The following is a 27,847-nucleotide window of genomic DNA, read 5'->3' on the forward strand; positions in this document are numbered from 1 at the left end:
AAAAGATCAGAGAATAAAAGCAACACTAAACTAATAAAATAGAGGCCCTGCCATTTGCTACAAGAAAGCGTCCCTTAGAAATAAAACAATGCAACCTGCAAGAAGCTACTCTCATTTGGCATCCACTAAAAGAGCCTTTCATCCACACCAAAATTGAAACTCACCTTAAATATTTTGGAATCGGGACGATTGTATCTTTTGGCATTCTCAAAGAGAAGGTTGAAATCATCCACAACCTCCACCGTGCTACTGTAACCCTCCGACTGAAAATTTCAAAGAAAAAAAACAATTTAGCAAAGCTTCAGCAAGAAAGAAAGGCAGCAATTTGCACCACCATGTTCAAGGTACATCTCTTACATGTTCACACTTTGCCATGACCCCACATCACTGAATTACTGGCCCATTTATCTAAGATGTTTCACACAATAAACCCAATTAAATATGCGGCAAAATTTTTTTCCATACACGCACATGCCCATTTTGTGAGCATTCAGCAAAGGGCGCATGCACAAGTCTGAAGTGACCGGTCAAAAACAGCAGCATGTATCAGTGTTCCTTCTGGCACAGTCTGGCATAGCAGTTACAATCACTGGCAACGGCGCATTTTTTCAAATATGACATGAAACACGCCACATACCTTTATTTTTGCTGCAATTTTGTTGAGAGAAATGGGCTGCTTGATTTCTCTATAGTAATCGGGGTAGTGCCTAAAAACAAACAAACAAATTAGGCATTGAAAACAAGAAAAAAAAAAAAGGAGCATAAAAGCAAACACTCCGCATGATCGAGCGAATTTTCAGACTTCTCTGAATCTAAATTCTTAACAGCCCGTCCTTTTCATCCTGCATTGAAACCTCAGACCTTTACACTTTTGATAACAAAATAATTCCAACACAGCTACCCACAATTTACTTTCTACGCTGTGCCACCATGGCGCCTTACTTATTTTCACTGGCATTTTCCCTGAGATCCCTCAAAAATTATGTGTAACCACACCACATAATTACAGGTACAGGATATTATAGCAATAAGCTAGTGCAGTTCTGTTTTCTCTTTGAGAAGTAAATTTCTTCAAGTATGCAAAAAGAATGAAAAGAAATGGCATATAACCAACTGCACTCAGCTCCCCATCACTAACTTTACCATGCACGTGTTTAAACGGTTCCACTGCATACGCTAGCAGATGCAATACTACAACAAAAGGGTTTGTCTATAGGAAAAGCTTAGTGTCGAAAGAGAGTAATGTATAAAAATATTGGCATATTCAGGTGGACCTCACTACTTGGTGGCAGTAACAAGGGCGAACTCGCAGTTTAGGCAGGAATTTATCATCTGAATTGGTCAGGAAAGTCAGGCCTGACCGTACGGTAGTGCTCCACAGTGCCCTCTCATTGCAGCTAACAAGGTAGATGCCTATATTGTCTGACATGGAATTAGGCTATATTTCTCAGCACCACAGCTGAATACAGTTAAACTTGGCTATAATAAAACTGTAAAATGACCGCGATTTATCATTAAATCTATGTTTTTGTTATAAGCAGTTTACGCTTGAAATGACAACGCAGAACAGAAACCAGATTAAGAATAAATGTAAAGGAAACCATGTTTACAGTGTTTACAGTAAATCCCCATTACTCGAAGTCATGGAAGTAGTGAGACGTTTCATAATCATGTCGAGGACACGGCATGACCGACTTTGGCAGCAGCCTTACATCCACCGCGGCTCGCACAATGAGTCTGAGAGATACAAGGAGAGAGGAGTTGCAGAGTTTCATAATCATGTTGAGGACGCGGCATGACTGACTTTGGCAGCAGCCTTACATCCGCTGCGGCTCGCACAACGAGTCTGAGAGATACAAGGAGAGGGGAGTTGCAGAGTTTCATAATCATGTTGAGGACGCAGCATGACTGACTTTGGCAGCAGCCTTACATCCGCCGTGGCTCGCACGAGTCTGAGAGATACAAGGAGAGGGGAGTTGCAGAGTTTCATAATCATGTTGAGGACGCGGCATGACTGACTTTGGCAGCAGCCTTACATCCGCCGCGGCTCGCACAACGAGTCTGGGAGATACAAGGAGAAGGGAGTTGCGGAGGCCAAGCTAGAAGAGAGCCCGTACAGCCGCTGAGCAAAGAGGTGCTTGCATGCACTTTCCCGCTCGCCCACCAACATTGGCCCCAGAAAACGGGCTCTCTCCACCTCACGTCACCGGCTCTCTCTGCTGTTCCCGCAACCGATGCACGAAAGCTATTGGTGTCACAATCTTGCGAGCAACTGTGTAGTGGCTATGGGCGCACATAGCTTGCCCTGTGTACTTTTTCCTTTGTCCTGTTATTTATTGCTGCTTTTGAGCTTGAACTAATTGTGGTGCCACATCACAAAAGCAAAAGCTGCTGAGACTGCTGCATTTGCCTCACAGATACGAAACACGCAATCTGTATCAACTGCAGTCACTCGTTGCAACTGCAGACGTTCCTCTAATGTCACTTGGTACTTTATTGTCATGAAACTTGTGGGGTTCTGCAATATTTTCAATAATTCAGCACTAGCTAAAAGCTAGTCAGCACCTTGAGTTCGTTATAGAAAGGTAAACTGCCACAACATCTTTGTTACACAGAATTTTCAAATACATACATGCGTTTCAATGGGGATGACGTGGAAGAATTTAAAAATTTTGTAATATCGAAGAATTCACTACATAGAGGTTCATTACAAAGGGATTCAACCGTATTCGTCGATTTGGGCAAGGAGCTTTCAACTGACACAAGAAAAATATTGTTGGAAAAGTCAGCAGAACGACCCCTTAAGATTTTCTCATTGTAAAAGTCCACTTACACTGAAGGGAGTGCATGAGACATGATATCTCAACACACCTCATCTAATTTTGCCTTCGTAAAAGAGCTGCCGCTGCTGCCATCCCCTAATATTAGGTGTAGTGAGTGTGGCACACAGTGTATTACTAGTTAGCTGACACGGCAAACTGCTGACGTGAGTATGCTGACTCTCAAGAGCTAAGGCACTAATAGGGCAGGAGGGAACTGTATGGCATGTTTTAAGAGCTGTTTGTCTGCTGTCTGCCCAATGCTTGGCTGTTCCTGCCCTCCTTCCCTGCCGGCAGTCGGGCGGCCCCCCATGGCTCACTTTTTCGATGGCAGCTTGACGAATGGCTCTGAGAGGAAGTAGCCCTGGCTCTGGTAATTGCGCACGGCCTCCAGCAGATTCCACATGGGGCTGTTGACCGGGTCCTCAGTGCTCGAGTCATTGTTGTCGCTCTCCTCTGCTGCTGAACTGGCACCAACAACATCCGCCTCCACGGCTGGAGAGCTAGCCTCCAACTTCTCCACCAGTGGGTCTGCGTCTTCATACTTCAGGGCAGCTGTGATGGCCGACAGCTTCTGGTGGCTCATCATGCGGCGCGACCTGCGAAGAGCATGTCCACTATGGCATCGCGAACGCTAGCCAAGCTGTGCGATGAGGCAGTAGCTCATGTTTATTGTGCTAGGCATGCTACACTAGCTGCTGGAATGCACAAGCAGCGACTTTGAGAGAGAGAAGAAAGGAAATACACATGCCAAGACAGACAGTAAGTGCCCTCCATCATGCGCAGGCCTCTTTGAAGGGTGCCATACATTCCATGACCGGCTTGCTTTGTCCACCAGGCTTAATGCCAGAACAATTTGACTGCTTTCAAATAGAGCACAGATGTCAGCCACTGGCAAAATTCTTCTGCACATACTGGTGGATATGGCATGTTACTTTTATAAGAAAATTTTTTTCTACAACATTGCTAGGTATTGAGTGGCAGCAGACATATAAAAAAAAACTTTTTTTTTTTATTTCTACCAATTGTAATAGAAAAGCAGGAAGCCTCTGCAAAATCCCGATTTTGCCGTCAATAGCTGTAAGTAGCAAGATTTTGTAGAGTAAAAATAATAATAAAAAACCGCACCCATCAGTGCAGGCTGACACTAGTGCAGCCCGTGGTCTTCATACAATGGCGGAAATCTCACAGGGCATTTTGACATGAGTGACTATTGGAAGACCGAATGCTTTACGAATGAGAGTTCGAAACAAAACAGAGACAAAGAAAACTGTGAAGTTCCCACAAGGACACGCATAGGAAAACCTGAATTGCCTCTATTCAGAAAGTGGTAACCTCAGCAGCTAAGAATGTGCATGAGTTTGTCCTGTGCCCCGTACCTCAGCCAAATATGCAATTTCGCATTTGTTTCAACAATGCCTGTTCAACTGAAGAAGTGTTTATTCACCATCAAAATGCTAATAATGCAAAGTGCCCTTGGGAACAACGTTAATGATGGCCAGTAAAGCAACGCAAAAATTTTTCCAACAAACCTTGCAAACTTTTGAGACTGATTATTTTGTCACAACTGAAGGACTCTTATAAAGTGCCTTCTTTCACTAAGTAAAAGTGCTGTCCACTACTATATCGATGTAAGCAGATATGCGATGTCATGATAAGCACTGAGGACATCCAGCATTGACAAAAGCAAAACAGTACAATATGCTCCTTTCAAACTTATGGTTATTGTGAACCTCAAAAACAATTTTCTCTTGGAATAAAAATTTATCCACACATTTTGTAACACATGAGCAATCTTACTTTAAGGCCTGAGCATTCTTACACCTGAAACAACAGGTACAGACTTTGTCAAAAGCTTAGTGCCCTGGGATGTGTAGTGGTGCTTCTTTAGCATTTTTAAAGGTACTTCCTGCTGGAGAGGGTAGAATAACAAATCTTCTCTTCAGCCTTCAGGAAATTTGGGACATTGGGAATGCATTACGAGCCACACAGAGTGGCTTAGAAGCAAAACCTTTGGGCCCTAAATTTTTGACAAAGGCGCTACTATGCTAAGCCTGCCAACTCAGTAAAGTTAGCAAGGCAAATTTACTTTGAAAATGTGTCACCAAAGGTTTGCGCGAGACATCCTGCAAACGGCACTCACTCCAAGCAACCCTCTCTCTAACCACGCTTCCCTTGCTTATATGTGCCAGAAACAAGGCATTACGTAGAAGCCCGAAAGCAAGCTAGATACAAGCAGGACAAACCGTATTCTCTCGCTGCACTTTCCAGGGGCATTCTTCCTCTGATCGATCTCTGCCTTCTTCATTCTTATCACCTTCTTCAAGGCAGTTGCATCCTGAGAGTGAAAAGAAACACACACACGCACACCAAGGAACACTTTGACAAAAGTTGTACTGCACGAGTGGAAATTGGTAAATCATGGCTTATCAATCATGGCTTCAGTCAAAGGGCCCGCTCACAAACCTTCGTGGTTGGCTTACGAGTGCTGTATGTAGTATGTGTACGGACGCTGCCACCTGACTCTGACAGCTGCAGCTGCGCTACAACCAAATCATGAGGCAGGATACAATTATGGCTTAGACTTCTTAGTTGTAGCCGGTTAAAAAAAAAAAAAAAAAAAGTCATCAAATTCAGTTTTCAATATTACATTTTCATCGAAAATGGCCAATATTCTCGGCATGCAAGGCAAAGCCTGATTGCTTTCGAGTACGAGATACAGTAGTGAAAGCTGAAAATGAACTAAGTAAAGAAGCTAGGGGTGTGATACAATGCTAGTACTATTGGACAAATAGTAGAATTATGCTAGTTAAGGTAATCCTCCGCTAGCCCATATGTGTCTGCAGATCGGGAAGCATCACCTTTTTATGATATGCTAGCTTAGCACTGCTTGTTCACTATCATCCCTGGCTCTGGCTCAGAACATTTAGCTGGTTAGTATGCTTGCTAACTTCACGTCGAGCACAGACATGAAACAGTGAAAGAACAAATGAGTGGCAGTTCCATTGCTGCCAACAGTACACACATCACGCAGTGACCTACCCTCTCGATCATCCCACTGCACAACCCAATGGCAACATGTAAGCCTAGTTCTTAAAAAAAAAGAAAGAAAGCTTCCACTTCAGGTTTTATCTGTCGTCTACGTTGTTTGACCTTGCATTGCCTTTTTAAAGACGATAAAAATTCTTTCTACAAACAGAGTTCCACATTGGGTCGTTAAATGCTGGTAAATAAACTAGTTCATGTTGACAGAAATGCCGAGAAAGAGTATAAGTGACTTTTGTGCCATACAGTAATGTCATCACTGAAAAAACAAAAGTCAGTAATTCTCTTTAAAAATAATGTTTGCAACAAAAAAAGAAAAGAAAGAAATGTGTTTGTGAAATAAACCCTGAAAACAATCAGCCACTTTCGAAAAATTTAAATCAGAGGGCCTACTAGATAATCACTTCCTTTTCCTTTCTTTTCAAGGCATATGTATATTGTGGTGTAGTATTTTCAAATCATTAGTTTGCTCATTCTTTTCGTGTCCCAGCTTTACCACACTTGCCCATGCACGTTGCCTGCTGTGTGCAAGTACATGAACACTGTGCACCTACTGTTCATGCACAACCATGCTTTGCAGCTATGTTAAACGAATAGTTTTGGCATAACATAACAAACAGTGCACTATCACTGTTTTCTACTGCATATGAGCGACAGCAGTAAGAGCGCATCCATCAGAGCACAGATGACCTACTATGTAGAAATTCCGACACTGCTCACACATTCTCCGAGAAAAGAAAAAGAAAATATAAATTTCACCCGCAGAGGCTCGTTACCCCTGAATGCAATCAAAAAATGAGACAGAGCTAAGAGGAGGCTTAACTTTTCTGTTAATTAGGCTTTAGGGATAAATGTTTGGGAGGGTGTTGTCAAGGAGATTTCGTTAGCGTTACTGACCACAGGATGGTGAGGGGCCCTTTCTGGTATGCACTGTGCAGGTCTGGCTAAAGACAAAACACAAAGGGGCAGTAGCCATGAACTTAACAACTAAACCTAGCACTTATTCAAGCAGCAAGAACTGCAGGTTTTAAGGAGCGCTCAACTTTCCAGAATGTGTAAAGCTCAAATGAACGACAGTGGTGTCACTGCAACATGTTTAATGGCTCTGAACGACCATTTTCTGAGCAAGTATTTTTTCTTACTATCTGTAGTAGCAAAATTAAGCATTACAAAGCCTACTTATTGACCAATACAATTTCTGTTAAAGTTAATTTCACCTAACACTCTTGGTAAGTACACCAACAAGGAATCAAGAACACAGCAGCTGCCTACAAGACACTCGGGAAAGAAGTGAAAAGCTGCCATCCGGCCAGCCGTGAATGTTTTTACGCTGGTTCTCTTAACTGGCATTACATTCTCAATACAACCTAGCAAGAAACATTTTCGGCGTCGCTGTCAAGACCATGTGCAAACGTAATGCATGCCACTGACTTCATTGAGCACTGCGTTAGCGGAAATGCACCAGCAAGAAAATGCTGATTTATGCGAGTGCTCATCGCTGCAGCAAACCAGCTTGTCAAACACCAAGTAACCTCGCCAGTCTGTGAATTCATGATGGTTTACGATGCACAGCAGTGGACAACAGTCCTGCAAACACTGGAACAGCTCCCATCTCATCTCCGTCTGAGCAATGACAATAGCAGAGTCCCTCAATACTTTTTTTCTGGTCACGAAACTCCCGCCAAAGTTTAACATAGGGTCAGAGCTGGCAGCTAGAAGCGCAGTTGGGCACTGAAGGGCATGCATCCGCTGCCGGAGCTGCGGGCGGCCGTCATTATTCTAGTTTTATTTGCCTCTAAAACTTCAAATTGTCTCGTGATTGTCGTATTAGGTGACGTAAGGATGTGCTCCCCATTAGATATTGCACGAGAGACAAGGACAACACTAATGATATACGCGTATGCCTCACCAGAGCAGACGCTAGGCGTGAAACTAGCTGCACAGCATAGAATCTGCTATGAATGAAATTTATAATGTTGCGGCACACTTAGCCCCACTCTGGCCCCACTAAATGAGCCGCAGCACCATTTACCTGTTTTCTGCATACACAATGTTCTCTCCGATCGCAAAACTTGCAGCACGCAAGCGAAAACGCCACCGCAGTCCGTGCTCAACACGTAGCGCGTGATCGCTACGCTAAGGCGCAGTCACAGATCTTCGTCACCCGATATCGGTTGGCAGATCGTCCGCAAACACATTTTCAGTGCTTTATTTGCCCTTGTCGCTCTATGGCGATGGTCAGCAGCATGCCTGTCAGGTCACAGTGCCACCGGTGCCACCACGTCATCGAGATCGGAGCTGTCGGGCGCGCGTCGGCCTGCACGTCGTCGCGGTGCTCCGCTGTTCTCATTGCCGCCGCCGTTTTCTCTTGAGCCCGCCCACAACCGTGGCGCGCGTCTGCTACGGCTCCCGTGGCGTTGATTTTGATCTTTGCTTGAAGCTTTTTTCGGCCGCTTGTTATGCAATTATAGTCATGAATTTCAGAAACGAATGCATAAGGATAACAGCACAAGATTTTGCACTTCGCGAGTGTGCGCGCTGTTTTGCCGGGAATGAACCGATGGCAAGGGCTGCACCTCGGCGCTACAGCTGTTTACTAGCTGTGTACAAACAGATATCGCTGTTTAAATCGCGTGAAATGTAAGCTAAGCCAGCTGAGCTCCCTCTGCTGTCACTAAATTTGGAACCGCCGCGCGATCTCCCCATTTCGGTGCTACTGGCGACCGCCTACGTGGTTTATATAATTGTCAAATAGCTTGGAAGGCCTTCGAAAATCCTTGGGATAGCGTCAGGCCGGGCCTCCCCCGTTGTAGTGATACCGCATCATCGTTCACAGTGAATTCCTCGACACGAATGATGTCCGCAATGTGAAAGTGCTTTTCACAAACACGCCCATATTTAGAATTGAAAGTAAAGTGACCAGTCTCTCCCCGCGGTATTGCACGCTTCTATTTTTCTGACAACTCCTCGTCAACAGGTAAATGAAACGAGACCTTACCTTCTCGGTCGCATCTTTGTAGCCGGAACGGCATCCTGGTACACAGCAAGTGTTTGGCATTGTGCCACGCACACAAGTTACATGATGTCAACGCACAGCATAACACGAGACGTCGAAATTCATACCAGCGGCGTTGCTTTCTGATCAGTCGCAACACTGCTGAGCTCCTCAACGGTGCCCTTCTGTGCCTAGTGGCGGCGCGCCGCGGCAGGCGCGGGCGGTATGTGAACTTTTCCCATAGCGTTACAGAGGAGTTTCGTAACCAGAAAAAACGTATTGAGGGACTCTGACAATAGTGACTGCAGCAGTAAAACAAGCTAGGCCCTATTTTAATGAGAAGCAAAAACATAACCCTGACATGCACAGACGAAGGCAAAAACGCATAGGTGCATTCACACCCGTCAGACGCGTTGCACATAGATTAGGTCAATTTTGCCGCTTTTGTTCCTTGCTTGCTTGCAACTACAGGGAACCGCAAAATCAGCTGTGTGACACCTGCCACTCCCTTGTGTTAAATTTGCCTAGAAATGCCTAAAAAAAATTGTAAAAAAAAAAAAAACACGAAAAAGGATACTAAACAAAACAAGCAAAAAACACCACAGCAAGGTGTGGCCAATGCATAGCGGCCAGGCAGTGGCCATTACAAAAACAAACCAACAGGTCCCATCAACCGCTACAGGAGAACTACAAAACATAAAACAGTACGACCAAGTTGGGAAGAACTGAGTTACGTAGAAAAATACCTCCCATTAGCAGCACCAACATAATGATAGAAACAAATAGCTTGCAGCCCATTCAAATAGAGATTCAAAAAAAAAAAAAAAAAAGAAAACAGCACAAACACACTGTATTCAATATAAACAATCATGGATTTCAGAGACATTACAAGTCTCCATAAAACAAAACTTTCAGAGGAAAGTGATGTAACTGCTGTAATGAAGACTTCAACTCTTGCCGCACTAAGCAGCTTACGGCCTCAAGATCGAATCATGCAGCAAATTGTATGGTATGCAGGTATGTGGTTGCGTACGAAAATCACTGCTGAGCTGTCTCGCTACCCTGTCCGCTGGCACTCACTCTAATGGATGCCAGCCCACACATATTCCCTAATCCTGTCAGCAGTATCAGTGATCTGCCTTGCCTGACTGCAGAAGTAAATTCTTCCTGCAAGGCCCATTTTCCATGACTAGACAACAGTATCCACAATATTAGGCAGGCAGAAAGCAGCTAGAATAAATGTTTTTTTTTTTTTTTTTGCTTTAGAATTAAATGCCATGTTAAAAGCAACCCAAAAGAAAACAGAATAGAAAGAAGAAAAAAAAACGACCACTGATTCCCTATGGAAACATTGTCAAAGCTTTGCAAAAATACTAAAAATGCACATTCATGCACACACACAGCTAGTAGTTAGCTGTAATTCAGAAAAAGCACTCCAAGTTTTGTGCTGAGCTTAATTCTGGCTATTCCGTACTCTTCTGATATGACAAGCCTCCGATAATTCATGAGCCTGGTGGTTTTTGTGAACACATATAAGCCTTACCAAAAGGAGGCAAACAATCACGTGCTTAAAATGACACAGCCAAATGCAATATTTGCGTTATCTTAATAGTCAGTTTGGGCAGTCTTGTAACGACAGAATGATTGTTCACCTCCTTTCAGTAACACTGGTGTTTATTTCTTCATAAAGCCCAACACACTTATGATATGTCCAAAGCTCATCATAACAAAGAGTCCAGCTTTAACTCAACACACAGATGGAACAGCTTTTAGGACTATGACCAACTCCTTGAGGTGAACGCACATGAATGCTTTTCATGAGTGCCCATGACTTTCAAATAATCAGATCCCGGTGAGCAATAGTGCTTGTCCTGTCCACTGATTTGCTTTTGTTGCCCTGTCCTCTATTAAGTTTTCCGACACCTTACCTTAGTTTACCTTACCAACTCACCCAACCATCGATGAAACAAAACATAATGCCATTTAAAGGTTATAGCTAATAAAAATTTACTAAAAATTGAAAGGTCGCATTTCACTCCCAACAACTGATGCTTTCAGTCTCTGTTGGAAACATCTACATTAGTGTCAGATGAGTAAGTGGAGAAATTTACAGACACATGGAAAGGGATATAACAAGAGCCAATAGCCACTTTCCATTGCATGTTGTTACTCAAAGATAAAACATGCAGTTTTTGCCATACTGTAAGTTGTTACTCGGACATACAGTGCACAGTTCGTGCATCAGCACGTGAGAGGGCGCAAAGCCAGAGTGTCCAGGGGTGGGGAGGGTCGGGGGACAAGGTAATTCTATCACAACCACCACTTCCTTCCTCCTCATGCCAAAAACACATAGCGTGCAGCAAACATATCTGAGACCCCTCTCAACCACAAGAGAGGGTAGGCAAACCATGCGGCAAGCAATCAAACAGAGTACAAAAAAGAGAGAGCTGGAGACTAGGGAAGGCATGCCACCGGTTCCCTCTGAAATGTAGTAACGACAGTCTTCCCCCAGTGGAGCAAGCATGAGAGACCCGCGCACCTTGTAGATTAGCGAGCCAGGCTCGTTGAAAGTTTTAGCATTCTTGACGAGAAGCATCAGGTCGCGTTCCAGTTCAGCCAACGATGTGTAAGTGCCCTCCTGGATGCGTGTCGCTATTATCTTCAAATCCACTGGCTCGGCGATTATCTTGTAATACTCCGGGTACAACTGCAAACAGCCAGACAGACGGTCGGGTATCTTTCAAGAGTGGAAGTATAAACATGCCAGAGGAAGCTTCTGTCTCTTCAGACGGTCCAATTCTCAAAATTATGCACTCTGTTCATGAATGTGCAGGAAAAGAGCCCACCCTGTGGTAAAACTTGCAGCGTACCCAAGCCCATCGCACATAATGGACCTATGCTGCAACTAATAAGTAAGCTGAAATGGCCAAGTAGGAATAGGCGGACTTTCTGACAATTTATGCCCATCATACAGGTGCATATACATGTATGGTGCCTAATGCTTCAAGTTTCAATGTTCACAAGGTGCCATGAGGATGACCTGAACTAATCCTCTGATGATATTCACAATTTATTCTGTTCACCACAGCTCTTACTACCATGACAAATATATCTGTTTGTCCCCATTAGCCATGCAGAGCAGCACATTTACTTATCATTAAACAACATTCCAATCAAGTGATACATGCCATAACGTACCAAGCCAGCCCCACTGAAAATTAGTATACCAAGAAAAGTGGGCCAGTATATTCCACAACCTAGGAATGTGTTCAATACCACGCACATATCAAATGTGCAAAAAATGCCTGCCATCTTGCCTTGTGTTCAACCAAGCAAAAAAGATTCCTCGGTCTTAAAGATACTTCAATATCTGTGAAGGAGAGCTTCAGGGACACTGGTACATAAAGAATGAAATGCTAATTCTCCAGACAGGTCAACAATTACGGTAAGCACTGTTGGAGTCCTACATGGAGATGTAATGACGGCAGATCCTTGGTATACACTGTCATCTTCACTGCTGCCAAGTGAGATGCTGTAGCCCACAAAAAACGACTGGCGAATTGCTTCTGCAAGTACATGGACTAATGACATAGAGTTCAGGATATCCTACAGTGATGGCATGCACACATTATATTTCCAAACTTGATGAGCTGCTAATTGTTTCAAATAGGAGGGGTTGGTGGTTGCTACATCATTTTAAAATTTCAAAAAGCATACAATGGGCGCTTGGTACGTTGAAAATGATATTTCAGGTTGCTATTATGTGATTTCCCAATAATGTCTCTACCGTCATCACTGCACTTCAGTTTCAGCTTGCTGCTCTAGAACAGTTATAATTAGTATCTTTAGAAATAGTTTCTCATGCCAGAGACAGGGGCCTCCAAATAATGTGATGCATTAATTAACTCAAAAGGTTTATGACCTTCCGGAGTTGCCCTTAAAATGAATACCAACAAATTTAAGGCATAAGGCACTTAATATGTTATTCCATGCCCCAGTGACACAGGTGTAAAATTGCCAACAAAGGTAATGAAGAAAGGCTCATTACATGAGCAGTTGGAGAAAACGAAGATATTAGTGCCAAGGAAGACTGCGCTATCAGTGATAACTAAACATGAGCATAACACACATGGTTGGTACTACTAGTGAAGAAGCCTGTGCTATCAGTGATAACTAAGCATATGCATAACATATTGCTCTCTTAATTACTATATGTAGGTGATACTACTAATAAATCAACAAGACTGGAACTCCAAAAAAAAAAAAAGAAGCTATTTCAGCTTGTATTACACAAAAGCTTTTGACGACACATGAAAAGAGCTGGATACTGTCCTAAAATTATCACTATTATAGTGGCATAATAAAAAATTTTGGCTAAAATACATTTTTCTAAGCAGGACTCACTGATTTACATGGAATACTTAGTGAAGCACAGTTCCATTAAACCCTACAAAAAATCACACACATAACTTAAACGATGCTTTTATAGTTCTTGTCCCTATCATACAGAAGTCATGGAACAGTCTACAAGAAACCAATGCGGGAACGCGTGACTGATGAGAAATATGTGATGAGAAATCGTTAGTTTGGATTATATATCTTGAGTTCCGTCACATTTACTCGCGCAAGGTAGGCCAACATAAGCATGCGTGTTAGAGTGGGACACAGAAATCAATGCAGGCATGCAGCCTCACCCTTCTGCTTGAGTAAACTTTTTAATAAAGACAATGGATCAAGTATCTAACTAAGTGAGAAAACTGATCCCTGATGACGATTTACAACGGCTGTCTTATTTTACTTTGCTGTTCATTAACAGAAACCAAATTCAGACATTTTGTTAAGAAAAGTATATACAGCTGCCCATTAGGCTAATGCAAGCAACATTTTTACAGAGCAGCCACCTGTTGTCAGTTAAAAGATTAAAACAGTGTGAATGGCCATCTTGGCTTTACAAAACAAATAGCACAATGTAGCAAAAAAAAAAAACTGCTACACCTGGCACGAAGCTTAATGTCAATGTAACAAGCCCGACTGCCCTTAAATTCTCATTTCAATGGGTTTTTTTTTTCTTCATAGTAATATACCACGATTATGACTAAATGTAATGTCACTTTGCACATAATTCAATTGAGGTACTCCTAGGAATTCACAGCAGACCTAAAGTATTATCGCAAACACTGCACAACAGGAATGAAAAAAGAAGAAAGAGGGAGAGACAACAAGAAAGCTGGAATGTTACATATAATAAGCACCAGCTGCGAAAAGAACAATGGCGGTTCTGTATTCGCTGCATTGGTTGCATCATTGCTTCTGCCATTAGCCATGCTTTCCAGAATAAAGAATGCAGCAAGTGGACAGTGGTTTCACTTGTGTTGCAAGCCATCTCCGCAGTAAGCTGAGAACAGCAACATGTTCATGAAGACTAACAAGCAGTAACAGATGAAGTGGTGGGCAATGCTGTACATGCAAGAGAAAAGTGCAACTGTTTGGACAAATGCCTACTGACAACTTTAAAAAATGCAGTGCTTGTAACATATGGACGGAACAAAGAGGACATGACACTCACTATTTGGCAAACCCTTTTTTTCGTCCCTGTGTCATGAGCGCTTTGTTCTTCTTTTAAGCCCCAATTCACTTTACAAAGTGACATTTACAAGTCACCAATAAGCACAAACGCTTAGAAAATTTTACTCCTAAAAGTACTTATGTCTGCAGCAAGCAATGCTTCCAAAACAGCCAATGCAGTGGTCTCTGAACAGCTTTATTCACCTTTGCTTGTGCTCAGAAAGCCTGTTCAGGGAATCCAGCAGTGCCTACAAAGTAGCACCACTGTTCCTGACAGCTTCACAAAGGTGCTGCCTTAAAGCAGTAACGTGCTTTAAGGTTATGTTCTTTCTTGCTAACCTCGTGATAATTGTGTGCACAGGGCATTTGAAATAACAAAATCGAAAAAAAAAAAAAAAAAAAAAAAAACCTCAGCTTATCAAAGCACTAATCTTAATCATGGTTTTGGCTTCAGTTCCAATTAAAGCTGACATGAAAAGAGGGTACACAAGAGGGCCAGTCGGAATGCGGTATATTTTCTGCATCGCTTTCTGAACCACCAAAATGACAAGCTTGCAGCATCATAAGGGGACTCTGTTCTTCCCGCACAATGCATAGAATTTTCTAGTGCAGTTTTTTTGGAGACTAAGAGAGATAAAAGTCACCTCCTGGTAATGTTTTCTTGAGTGGTTTATGCTGCTTCCATTGAGTAAAAACTACTTTTCACAATGAGAGAGACAGAGAAGAAACCTTTATTTAGCCAGGTAGTAGTGAGAACAAAAAAATTTATATCCTTATTTTTCTCTCAGTACTGCATTTAAATAGTTTGTTGACGCCTGGTCCCGAAACATTGCCGTCAATGGCTCACTGATGTTTTCAAAGGCAAGAGATTTAGTCTCCCTATTGGAATTTCCCCGATTTCAGCCTGGGCAATAGGTGGCTGCACCGGTTTAAAGCTCGCCATGGAATAGTTTTCAAGACCGTCACTGGTGAATTGGCCTCAGTGAGCATCGAAAATATCAATGTGTGGCTCTCTGAGAACATTCCAATGGCAGCAAGCTTCGGTCAGTGGGAGGTGTACAATGCAGAAGAAACTTCAGAATAACGGCCTGGGGGGCGAGTTGGTGCATGATGGAATTGAACGACGGCGCAACACGGAAACGGACACAGTGGTGTCCCCTTCTTGTCTGTGTCCGTTTCCGTGTTGCGCCGCCGTTCAATTCCAGAAGAAACTGGACTCTTTTATCTGATGCGGCTTCAAAAACTCATGCCTTTAAAGGAGATACGTGTGTTGGTGGAAAGGACAGTAAGCTTCGCATTACAGTCCTCTTGTGCATGAAAATAAATGGCAGTAACAGGGGGTTGCTATTTGTCATCAGGAAGTCTCACAAACCGCGGCGCTTTGAGAAGTATGCTCCAGTTTGCTAGAGATACAACAGAAAGGCTCGGACGCGGCGTGAATTGTTCACCGAGAGGCTGGTTGAATTCGACAGTGGCATGGTAAAGGAAAACAGGAAGGTCCTACTTGTGCTCGACAACTGCTGGGCACACCACGTGCAGCATTCCCCGACTGTGGTGACCGCACTTTTCCTGCCACCGAATGCAAGCTGCAAGGTTCAGCCACAAGACATGGGCATCATTCACGCGCTCAAGGTTTCTTATCAAAAGCGCGTAATCCAGCGGACGTTGATAGCAACTGAGAGACCATGCAGGTGCCGATGGCCTACTTCGGATCTCTTTGTGCGACGCTGTAGGAATGCTTAAGGCCTATTGAACTGAGCTAACTCTGGAGAGCATCGCGAGCTAATTCCGTAAGGCGGGGTTTACGGGCCAAGGAATGAAGGAGGAGGTTGTCAAACAGCCTTGCGATCTGCACACAAATGGATTTGTGACAACACGCCGTTGACGCGCAACTGGTAGTACCTTATGTTGCTTGAAACCACTGCTTGGGTGTGTGTGGACGACTACACTGAGATAGCAGGCCATGCACTGACGAAGCCATAGCATGTGAAGTGCGAGAAACCAAAGGCGAATACTCCGATGAAGATAGATGTCAAGGATGCTGATTGCCGATAGTTGCCATGAACGCTGCAACTGCGTTTAGTTACATCGCGTCCCAGAAACAGTTTGTTGGCAGCAAGGGCCTTGGAGAGGAGTACATGACCGCCCTGAACAGGTTAGTAAACATTGTGATAGGGCGTGCTTTGAAAAAGCAGACGCAGATAACAGACGTTTTAAAGAAATAAATGGAGCCTTTGATTGGTTTTGTATTTTCCTTCGTATAATATGAAAGGTACACTTATTACGAACTTCGGATATAATAAACGCAATCAGGGTGACCATGTTTATTATAAGTGGGCTTGACTGTATTCGCAGTGTTTCTGATGATTGTCATCAAGACACTATAGGCACAATTTTGTAAATTCAATTATCCTTTGATAAGTGACAGGAACCATAGATGCTCTAATGAGGTGCACATTAACTGCTCAATTTTCCTACTCTTCACACAACAATATGCTCACACCAAAAAAGCTTGCAGGCAATGCTTGCAGAAGGAAGTGTTCAGATCTAGTGTACAGCAAATACACAAGCCTCTGAGAAGATCTGTGTCAATGCTTGCACAGTCTGAAAATGGCCGATTTAAATCTTGCAGAAATGAATTTGAAGGGACATGCGCAATGATGTTCAACTTGCGAAATCGACTGATTGTGCAAGATAATACTGAAGTTTCAAGCTCTGGAAAACAATTTTATGATTCGGCCCCTATTGTTGAAGTCTTCAATTGCTGAGAACAAAAAATATAAGCTCGACGATAAAACAGGCATACAAACTAGTACAGGTCAGCCCACATAAACACAAACTGTACAGTTTTGCTTCCAGGGTGCACATTAACATTGAAATTAAGTCTTAAAGCACAGGACCACTGGAGCCAAGTGAAGTAGGAATTACAGAAAGGGTGAGGACGTAGAAAATGGTTTCTCAGGCTAAAACAGACTCCGTAGCGGAGGGCTCCGAAAATTTTTGACATCACACAGCACACAGGTGCGTTGCTTTTCACCTCCATCGAAGAGCGGCTGCGACGGCTGGGATTCGATCCCGCATCCTTGGGCACAGCAGTAGAGCACCCTTACCACTGTGCCACCGTGGCAAGGCAATATAGAGAATGGTATCTGACTCTATGAAGGTACACTTATGCCAGCGATAGTCATAGGAAAAAGTGTGCGTATGCAACAATGGCCCATTTCCACGTCAACAGCCAAGGTTGGCTCCTCTCCTTAGTGTGTTGAGATGCCATGCAGCAAAACGAACATTTCAGGAAGCAGTCTCCACATTACCGATCTGGAAGGGAGCAGCTGAAACATGGAGCTGATGCAGCGACCCTCAGCATCCGTGGCTGTCATTACGGAGGTGAAGAGCTCCTCGTAGTGCTCTTCTTCCGAGGACTCAGCCTGGCCTGCTGTGGGTGTCTGTGGTCCCTGCATTGAGGAGGACGTCAGTTCTCACATCGCCTCCCACGTCATCAAAAGCTGGCAAAGCATCGACTTTCTCAGACAGAAACATGTGAAGAAAAAAAAAAAAAAAAAGAGAATGATAAAGGAGAAAACAGAAGAGCTCCGGAGACAAAGAAAGAAAGGAGTGCAGGCAAATGTGTTATAAATGAGATGTTTGAAGGGGAGAAGGAAGGGGGGGGGGGGGGGGGGGGCATTACGCGGGTACCAGTGAAACTGAAATTGAAGCTGCCAGCACAGTCTAAAGCGTAGTTGTCACAATCTGAGGCATCAAGAGCTGAACCTGAAGTTCCAGATGGTAGAGCCACCCCCAAATGTGAGCACAAGCGTACCAATGATGCAAGATGGCATGCCAGAAATAACTTGTTCACATGACAAACTCAAAGTGATTAGTAGCAGTTTATGTCAATGTCACAACAGCAAAAACACTACGGTCAACAAGAAGTGCAACCTATGAGAAAAATGCAAACATTATGATATGAAAACATTTTACTGTGAGCATTACTCTCCTGCCAAAAAACACTGCTTGATAAAAGGCAATGATTCCAAATTAAGGACAAAAAAATTAAAATTTAGAAAAGTAAACAAGAACTGAGAGAAGCACAAGCCAATAACAGGCTGAAACAAAAAAGGTGCACTGTACTACGGTGGCCAGAAAACGCACATAAAAGATGACAGTGGTTTTATTTCACTACACATCAACCTGCCTTAGAGCATAGCTGCTAGAAAATTTTGCAGATCCCTGAATCTGCACTATACATCGCTTAGCTCCATGCCAAACAGATACGTATACATCTGCAGGCCTGATACATATCAAATACTTAACAAGACAGTTGCACTAGGACTGCCCAGCTGTAAGTGCCATTATATACATAATGAGGTAGTGCCCAGACTCTCAACTCTGTATGTGTAAAGTTAACAATGAAGCATGCCACTCTTGACCTTCTCCATGTCCTCGTCCTCCTGCTCTTCCGCCCTGGCGTTGGCTGCCAGCAGGGCTGCTTTCGCAGAGTCGAAGCCCTGCCAGAGGTCGCACGCATCGCGATAGGCCTGACTGTCTTCCTGTAGAAGTAACGGCAGCGACCACGAAAGGTTTACACAATTCAATACGGCATGCACATGTCACTGAGAGTCTGCACCATGCTTTACTACACAAGACAGGATGTGGCATAAGTCGTTAGGAAACATGACACCACTAGCAAAATTGCTATTCAAACAGTAACTCTAATGAAGGCAGTCTTGCTACACTTCTGCATCCTTCCTTACAACATACCGTGCAACATAGCGAACAGGCATATTGTTGCTTCATTTAAACATGGTAACAGCACAAAATACAAGGGACAAGATAAAGATGGGCTGAGCTTACAAACGTGTTGTTGTTGTTGTTTTGTTTTGGCGAGGTTAAACGAGCGATGCCGTAGTGGAGGGCTCCGGAAATTTCCACCCCCTGGGGTTCTTTACCGTGCACTGACATCACACAACACACGGGCGCCTAGAGTTTCGCCTTCATCGAAAAGTGGCCGACAAGGTCGAGATTCCGAGCTTACAATTACAGTTGAACCTCGCTACAACAAAACTGACAGGAAAAATTTTGCTGAAGCGAAAATTTCATTGTGGCGAAATCAGTCCCGCAACACTGCCAGTAGGCTAACTACATGGTCGAAAAACATAATTCATTTACAAAGGTGTTGGTTCTGCTTTTTGCTTTACCATGAGCACCATGGTGGAGTTTTAATGCCCAGTGAGCAATTACATCACAATGAGATTGTCATGGGCACCAATAAAACTGCAGATCCCACAAAATGTGTGCCTCGTAGATGGTGGTGCTACAAGATATGAATTGATTGCTGCTCAGGCTGAGAAGAAAATGGCAGCTTACACCTGCACCTTTTCTTAACGCGCAGTGCGGACTTACGAAAGTGCGCAGATTGGTGGCGATATGCTTATTTTGTTGTTAAATACTCCAGCCTCCCTTGCTGAAAATTTCGTTGAAGCGGAAACGTGCCCCAAAGATGGTTCATTGCGGCGAGAAAGTTGTTCCATATATTTCTATGGGGAGCTGACAAGGAATAGAAAATATTTCAGTGAAGCAAACATTTTATTCAACCGGCACTCGTAGTAGCGAGGTTCGACTGTAGCATTTTTATAAGGCAACTTCATACATGCATACACATTCCATGTGCATGTGAAATTTAAACATGAAGGTTTCTAATAAAAATGCCAGCTGTATATTTGGTGCATGTTTGACAACTTCTTTGTTATGTCCCTTGTCTTTTTATCATGTTAAAACATAATATGCAGAAGTACATTTCATGGCTCTGTAGATTATTTATTTGCAAGAATATGAATGAAATTTCAGCCACTGAAGCAATATGCTCAGTGAGCCCCTATAGGTGGCTGTTGGCCTTAAAGGTACACTTTGAAGGGCAGCTGCAAACGTCAGACGCTCTGTGGATGGATGATGTTCACGACAGAAAGTTTTCATTTTTCATGGCTCCCACGGATATCTAACACTCTGGCATGCATCGCAAAAGGTATGCCTTGTGGAAAGGCGAGAGCATTCATGATGTCGAACCATCTTGGAGAAACCAACCCTTATGTGCATGTTTCTTTTTGCAAACATTATTTAATATGGGTGAATTGCCAGACTCTTTTAGTGATTTATATGATGTAGTATTTCTGAAAGGTACAAAATGTGATTTACCGTTTATTTTATTCTTTTGTCAGCCTAAGCATTTAATTAACAAATAGTTAATGACCAAACAGTTCTGTTCAAAGCACTGCTTGGAAGACGAAAATGTTATCGCCAATTAAAAGAGTAACAGAAGTTAAATGATGGGATCATCTAACACAGACTCCAGTGGAAGCTGGCTGCCAAAAGGCGGGCTGTTATTTTATTGCGACGGTTGGTGCCCTAGATTAAGTGGGAGGGCAAAACATGACCTCGTTTTAATGCCAACCACAGCAATGCAACTGCCAGTTATTCGTCGCAGTATCCAGCATGTAATACTTTTTCATGACGCACATACACTGTTCTGCATCACTGTCCTTGTGTGTGTGCGAAAATTCTAGAGGGCACTTTGGACCACTAAAATGCGATGAGGCAAAAGCCATTATGGCGCGATGGATCGTAGCCTTCCACTACGGCACCTCTATCTCCCTCTCTTCTTTCACTCTCACCTTCCTCCCTTTTTTTTACGGTATGGTACATGTGTCTGCAGAGAATTGTGACAGATACTGAACCTTTTCTATGCTGCAAATAATTTCAAATGCTGCTCATGCCTGCTGTACAAACGCCTTCTAGACATCTGGGTCTGCTTCTGTTTGCTATGTGGTGCGGCGTTCGAGGAAGCACCAAACGAAAGGTGCCGCACGGACGCCAGGATAAGACACCCGGCGAGGTCAGCTTTGTATATGCATGAATCGCCTGGTGACGTCATGACCTGTTGTGACGGTACATCACGCACCCCTTGTCGAACACAACCAGCATTTCACTGAACGCATCAAAGTTCCCCAGCGTTACAGGAAAGGAAAGGCACAGTATCTGTCACTCGCGAAATTACGTTATCATCCTCATGGTAGACAAGGAGAATTACGAAGAGCGTTTCACGGTCCGGGGCGTGGCGCAGTTGGTAAAGCGCTGGGCTCCAAGGGATGGAGGTTCGATTCCCGGTGGAGACAAGGTGTATTCATTTATTTTTAACTCTCGCTTTCAAAAGCGTGACACCTCTGCTGACAACGTTCTGTCGACAACGAAGAGGCATTATAGGCTTTCGACTTAAAATCTGCCAAATCAAGTAACTAGCCTGGGCAGGTGACAAGAGTGAACAGCGCTATGTTGCAGACAGCGTCTGGTCAGGAAGGTTAAACCTGCCGGCTCGCAGGGGCATGAATGTAACATAATGAAGCTGCGCCTTAAAATGCATAGCTGCACTAAATTAGTCCAACACTGCCACTGTTCCACTGTTTTGTATGCTATGTTAATTTCTCATTTTACTTAGCATTAATAGTGCATGTCAGGGATGGTGCCCTTTTCCAGTTAAAATGAAATTTACAAAACTTAATTAGCAAACTTTGACCCTTCCTATTTTTCTTTTGCCACGTATCTATAAAAGTGCGAACACAGACTTTCCTTTTCAGTTGCCTTCTTTTTTTTTTTAGATGCGTAATCTGGACACCAAGCTCAACATACCAGGGGATAGCGGGGGGGGCATAGAAGTAACAACTGCGGCGGTATACTGATGCTGGCATAGCGCTCATTGTGGAGGCCCGCTCAGAGAGGTGAGTGTTTCGGTGGACTAAGACAATCGCGGGCGAGCCTCAAGCATCCTGTTGTGAATTGAATTATAGCGTACACCACACTTTGTTTTATTTTAACCTGCCCTACCCTTTCTCACTGTAAGTCACCTCTTTGACTTCTCTCCCTGCCCTCGCTATCCCTATATTTCCGCTGCCCCAGTTCAGGTGCTTCAGTTGTTTTAGATAGCAGATATTGTGGCCGACAAACATCTTTTTTCTTCCGTTCTTTCTTTACAGTTTATAATAATGAACAATGTACTACTACTACTACTACTACACTTGGCTTTTACCGTTGCTCCCACCAAAGCATGACATGTACCATTGCAAATTTGAAAACATGAAAATGTACAGGCAGCATGCAGAACATGGAACTTGCCTTGTAGTAGGCTTTTGCATTGGACACCATGAGGGCAACATCACTGGTCATCTGCTCTAAGTCAGTATACTCTTCTGTCTTGATCTTTTGGTGAATCCGAAGCATATCAATAGGATTGGTCACCACTTCGTAGTAATCCGCCTGGCTTCTGGCACAAGAAAACGGGGATGAAGAAGAAGAGAAAGGAATCTGCTTTATAAAAGTTCGTGTAACACTGATATTGCATTCTGAGTGCTGTGCAGTATGGTTAAGACCCCTAGTTTCCCGTGATTCAGTGAAAATCGAAGAAGTAGACATTATTCGTGGAATTTCGCATTAGCGGTTACATTATGTTTTTTGCGGTAGGAATTGCAGTACATTAAAAAATTTACTAATTTATCCCAGTGACACGGATGTACAAAAGGGGAGAAGCATGAAAACTAAAAAGAATTTTAATAGAAGTACAGCCTTTGTCAAAAGGTGAATCTTCTGAGCCGTGTAGTGGCGCTGATTTAGCATTAGTGGAGGTCTCTCTCATTGGAGACGGTAGGGCAAAAGATCTTCTTGACATCAAGAGATTGAAATTCATTACAAGCTGCATGAAGTGGCTCGGAAGCAGACCCTCTGGTCTCTACAATTTTGGCAAAGACTGTACTAATTATGATTGTAATGCAACCTGAAACTGCCCAGGCCAACCATAACTGAGGCCCCCTGCCCGACAAATGCAAATGGCATGCCAAAACAAGAAAGCAGCGGATATTTCGACAAGCAAAGCGAGGCCTCTGATATTTTAATTGACATGGCCTCCCATGCACCAGCAGCTGCCGTCACCGCAATACAGCTGCTATTTGGTGTTTCAAGCAAACCAGTCCCGTGCCAGCTCTTACTTTCTCTACTCGATTCAACTCTTAAAAGACTTCTATATTTCTAATGACCTACCCTACCTCCTTCCATATCCATAGCATTTCCACAGCGTGCACTTCACACCCAACGTCATTAAAAGCCTTCGAGAATCAGCTCTAAAGCCAGGTAGTGAATGAAGACTGCTTTAGCTACGTTGTAAATCATGCGGGAAAAAAAAAAAGGTAATTCTTATTCTATTTAATGCTTAGCGTCGAAAATAAGGCGAGGCGAATTTTAAAGAATTTTTTTATATCTTCCACTAAAACTGTCTGGGTTTTTTGCTTTCAACCCATGGGATATGAGAATTTCTGTTGCTGAAAGTTAGGGGCTTTTACTACAGTGCAGCCAACATCCCATCCAATTCGAATTCAAGTATTATTTTACAAGAACAAGTCGTATGTACAGATATAAACCTTCTTCGAGGTCTTTTTAGAAAGTGAGTAGTACAAATGTGCACCCCTTTCTCTAACAAACCAGTCATAAAACTCGTTTAAAAGTAATGTCATTCAAATTCTGGCCTGCACCTTATAAAGAGCTAATACTATGAACATTCAAAAGTGGAATTGCCATCTCAGTAGTGTTTCTTCCTCCTTTGTAATAATGTGTCCTTTGAAAATGCCTCATAAGAACTTTCATACACATGCTTGTATTTAAGGGGTGCGTAATGAGGGTCTGGTCGGTAAGACGCGATCTAAAAACAAGCTGTGCAGGGGACGAGACAAAGGATAGGATTAGACAGCACGAGCTCTTCTACATCTTTAGGTCCCCATCGTATGCTCTATACTGCATGCACTCTGTCTGCTTCGCACCTGTGTCCTGTCCCCTGCACAGTTTGTGCTTTTGTTTAAGTTATCTTTAACCTTATTCCAAGCCTTTTCTAAGGTTTTTACTGCATAGGGAAGCACTGGAGTATGTATGATAAAACACATTTCTTTTGAGAGATACCGGTAAATGCACTCGTATCACACCAATTTCCCAGCTATAATTATGTACAATACGATTTAAATCTACGACAACTACTTAGCCTACGGAGACTACACGCTGCCTAGTAGTTCCAGTAGTCTCTCGCAGCTGCTACTCTGGCAAACTATGAAACGCTGCATCTGTTATTTTTAACTTTCCAGCCAACTACTACCGTTCTCCTCTCCAGACACAAGTGTAAAACACTATGCTTTACTACCAGTTCAATTTGATACACAACGAATGCCAAAAATAAAAATCATTATAAGTAAAAAAACAGAATCGCCTTTGCAAAAAATGCATTGGCCTCTTCCTTCTCAACACAGCAGTACAGTTACAACAGCATTCCAGCGGTACTTAAAACATTTCAATGAGAGCTTTGTACTTAGTGTAAAATTCCATTATCATACAGTGTGGCACATAAAGTACAGAGACCAATCAGGTGGAATAAATGATGAGCAGGCCTAACAAAGAATACGACAAGCACTCACATTCCACACTGAAACTGCTGGCCTATCATACGCAAACATAAGTCACACTCAAAGCGATACAACATATGAACAAGAGTTTATTACCTTTTCTTTGGCGTTCGAATGAAGTTTTCACAAAGAAGATGCCCATCTTCAGCCTTACAGTTTTGCAAGGCACTATACAGTGACTGGAGCATTTCTGACTGCAAACATAACGTCAATTATACGTTTTCAAAATCAAAAATGTGTGCCTGGTGCCAAACAATGGCTGTATTAAGTCAAATTATAATCCAAAGACCTAAAAGACTAGCGAAATTGCTGCATTAAGAGACAAACACCCTGTTACTATAGTCAGATGTACAAAAGCTGGGCCCACTGTGCCTTTTTTTTTTTTTTACAAACAGTGACAACACCAAGCACAAATAATAGCAGCTAATTACTGTTGCCCTGCACACCCAGATAATTTCGCCATTTCTGTTGTTTGCTCATCAGGTGGCGTAGAGAAGCCAACACAACTGCGCTCTTAGCAAGATATGCCATTACGTGGCGAATCGGAACGTTCCGTGGTAAAAATGTGGGTTTAGCTTCGTACGGCGACACGCACGTGTCCTCGCTTTCGTTCACAACATGCTACCAGGCAATGCGGAAGTTCGAACTGAGCTGCTTTACAGTTCACACAAAACTTGGTTTGCTCACACATGAAGCAGCCTTTCGTTAAACTTGAGAACACAGTTGCAGCCGTTTCTTCGAGTGGGCTACAATGCTAGACTCACCAAATCAAGAACTCTGCTGCGCTTCCTGTCGTCGGCGCGGTCATCGTCTGCTTTCTTGCGCTTCGGCATGGTCTCTGCTCTGCAAACGGCCGATGCGCGAGCGGCATCAGAAATTAAAATAATAATAATATAAGTACAGGTAGTTCGTTAGTTATCCATATCCATTTCCTTTACACAGTGTAGGCTCAGTTACGAACAGCCATCTCCTAGCAAAGCCTCCTAGCAAAGCTTAAATCGGCGTCAAGCCTGTTCAGTTTTTTCACAACTTGCTCGGCACACACACATCGCTTCGTGTTTACGTCTCACAACTAAAGTTTTCCAAACAAGCCTCGGTTATAGCAATCGAGATTAAAGAGCCGAGTTCTTGATAACTGAGTTCGTAGTCGTTACCGCTAATATAGAGAAGCGAAAAGGTTACGCTTCCTACGATGTGAACTAGCAGCAACAGTTCACAGCTCAAGCCCAGTGTGTGACGATCGCTGGGCCAGGCCCCTGTTGTAACCGACTGGTCACGACAAAGACAAACAAAAGGCAGCATATTACCAGTACGCTCAAACGATGACAAAAGATGAGGCCGGTTCACGGACGAAATTACACGTTAAACTTTGTTCTAAGCCGTTCGTGATTAAAAATAACACTGTCGTCAAAAAGCAAGCATTTTTGCGAAGCGAAGCGAAGCCCCCGCAGAGTTCTCGCTGGCGCTCGTTTCTCGAGGGAAACAGCGAGAGTTTAAATAATGAAACGGATCAAAAGTAAAGCGTCGAAAAGCATGCAAGCCAGCGCCTCCTCAAGCCGCGACCGGTCTCGAGGGGGGGGCGCTCTTCTCGGCCTCAGTCTGTTTCCACCTTCCGCCGCGCCTCGGTGGGGTCGTCACCGCCCCACTGCTGCTAGTGTATGTGGGAGCATATACAGGAACACTATACTCCGTTTCATACATCAGGTGCAACGCAGCGAAAGCTACGCAAGTAGTCCCCAAGAAAAAAAATGGAGGCGTATCACTACACGTTCGTTTTGTGGTAGAGTGGTTCTTGCGGAAACGGACTGTATTCCGAGCATACAAGTTTGCAATAACTTGCTTCACGTGCTTAGACATCTTCGCAGTGCGGATCTTATAGAAAAAAGGCGCATCGAAGAACCATTTTCTCAAAAAGAAATGCGCAGCGCAGAGGGCACAGCCAGCGCCATCTAGTGGCACAGCTGGCAAGGTTGCGGGGCAGCAAAAACGCGACACGAACGCAAACGACAAAAAAACATACAAATTCACCGAATCCGATCCTTTCTCCTTAAAAAAGGTGCTCTTTATGAAGTTGATGGCAAATGTAAGATGTATTAAGCTTGCAGACAAAATAACCATTATTTGCTCTCGTCAAGAGTAGGCACTATTTTTCATCGCGGATGCGGAGAGCGCAAACAAGAGCTGTAGCATTGGCAGTGTTGCACTTGATGTATGAAACGCTGCGACTCTACACTCTACTCTGCTACCGCCGTTCACGAGCAAAGGAAACACGCGCTCGCTCTTTGCTCCGCCCGCCTCAGTTGCAACCGGCTGGTCCTGAAATTTCACCCCTTATGGTTCACACAAAGACGCTGTAATCAGCATCTAAGATGTATGAGGAATAAAATACAGTCAATGATCCGCGCACGCGCGCGCGCGCGCCATCGTCAGTGCGGCCGAGCACGTACGGTCGAATGAAGCTTCGGATACACTTACCTCAACACTTTTCGCACCTAAATTTTGTACAAAAATTAATAATTCAGGTTATGCAGTGTGCATTTGAAAGCTGGAAGCAGGTATATAACGCGACATGACGCGAGTGCATGGCAAAAACTGTTGGGTGGAGGTTCTCTCAACCGCTGCCGTTTTCGTTTAGAGCAAAAGAGGCACCGCCGAAAACTCATGGCGCGTCTCAGATTCTAAGTAAGGGAAAAAAAGTACGCATATGGTTAAAATTTCAGTTCTCTATTGGAGTGGGCTCTTCGTTCAAAACAAATCAGTCGGTCGAAAGACAGCAGGTATATGTAATGTAGTCTCGCGACTGACATAATATGGCATCGGTTTAATACATAGATAAACAACAGCCTCTAATCAATGAAATAGGCATGCAGTTATGTATAATTGAAAAAAGCGGCAAACAATAAAAAAAAAATTGTTCTTCAAAGTTACACATTGCACTA

General features: G+C 43.5%; 2 protein-coding genes across 2 annotated transcripts in view; both read right to left on the reverse strand.

Annotated features, from left to right (window-relative positions):
* LOC146199628 (protein polybromo-1-like) overlaps nt 1–238 on the reverse strand; it is a 50,776-nt gene extending 50,538 nt beyond the window's left edge. Inside the window, 1 exon segment of the mRNA XM_084595149.1 lies at nt 165–238. The gene's annotated coding sequence lies outside the window, so the exon portion shown is untranslated.
* Nucleotides 126–25,741, reverse strand: LOC146199629 (protein polybromo-1-like). Its single transcript, XM_084592159.1, has 13 exons — nt 25,673–25,741; nt 25,005–25,102; nt 22,588–22,735; nt 18,855–18,974; nt 17,739–17,879; nt 15,929–16,010; nt 12,304–12,425; nt 11,399–11,566; nt 6,762–6,808; nt 3,140–3,418; nt 1,636–1,737; nt 638–707; nt 126–263 (listed from the first exon to the last, which is right to left on the reverse strand). Exons 1-13 carry the CDS (start codon nt 25,739–25,741, stop codon nt 126–128), a joined length of 1,584 nt encoding a protein of 527 aa, XP_084448285.1.
* Nucleotides 25,742–27,847: the final 2,106 nt, after the last annotated feature.

The sequence above is a fragment of the Amblyomma maculatum genome, chromosome 2, assembly GCF_055883805.1.
Source record: "Amblyomma maculatum isolate TAMU_Amacu chromosome 2, ASM5588380v1, whole genome shotgun sequence".
Lineage (NCBI taxonomy): Eukaryota > Metazoa > Arthropoda > Arachnida > Ixodida > Ixodidae > Amblyomma > Amblyomma maculatum.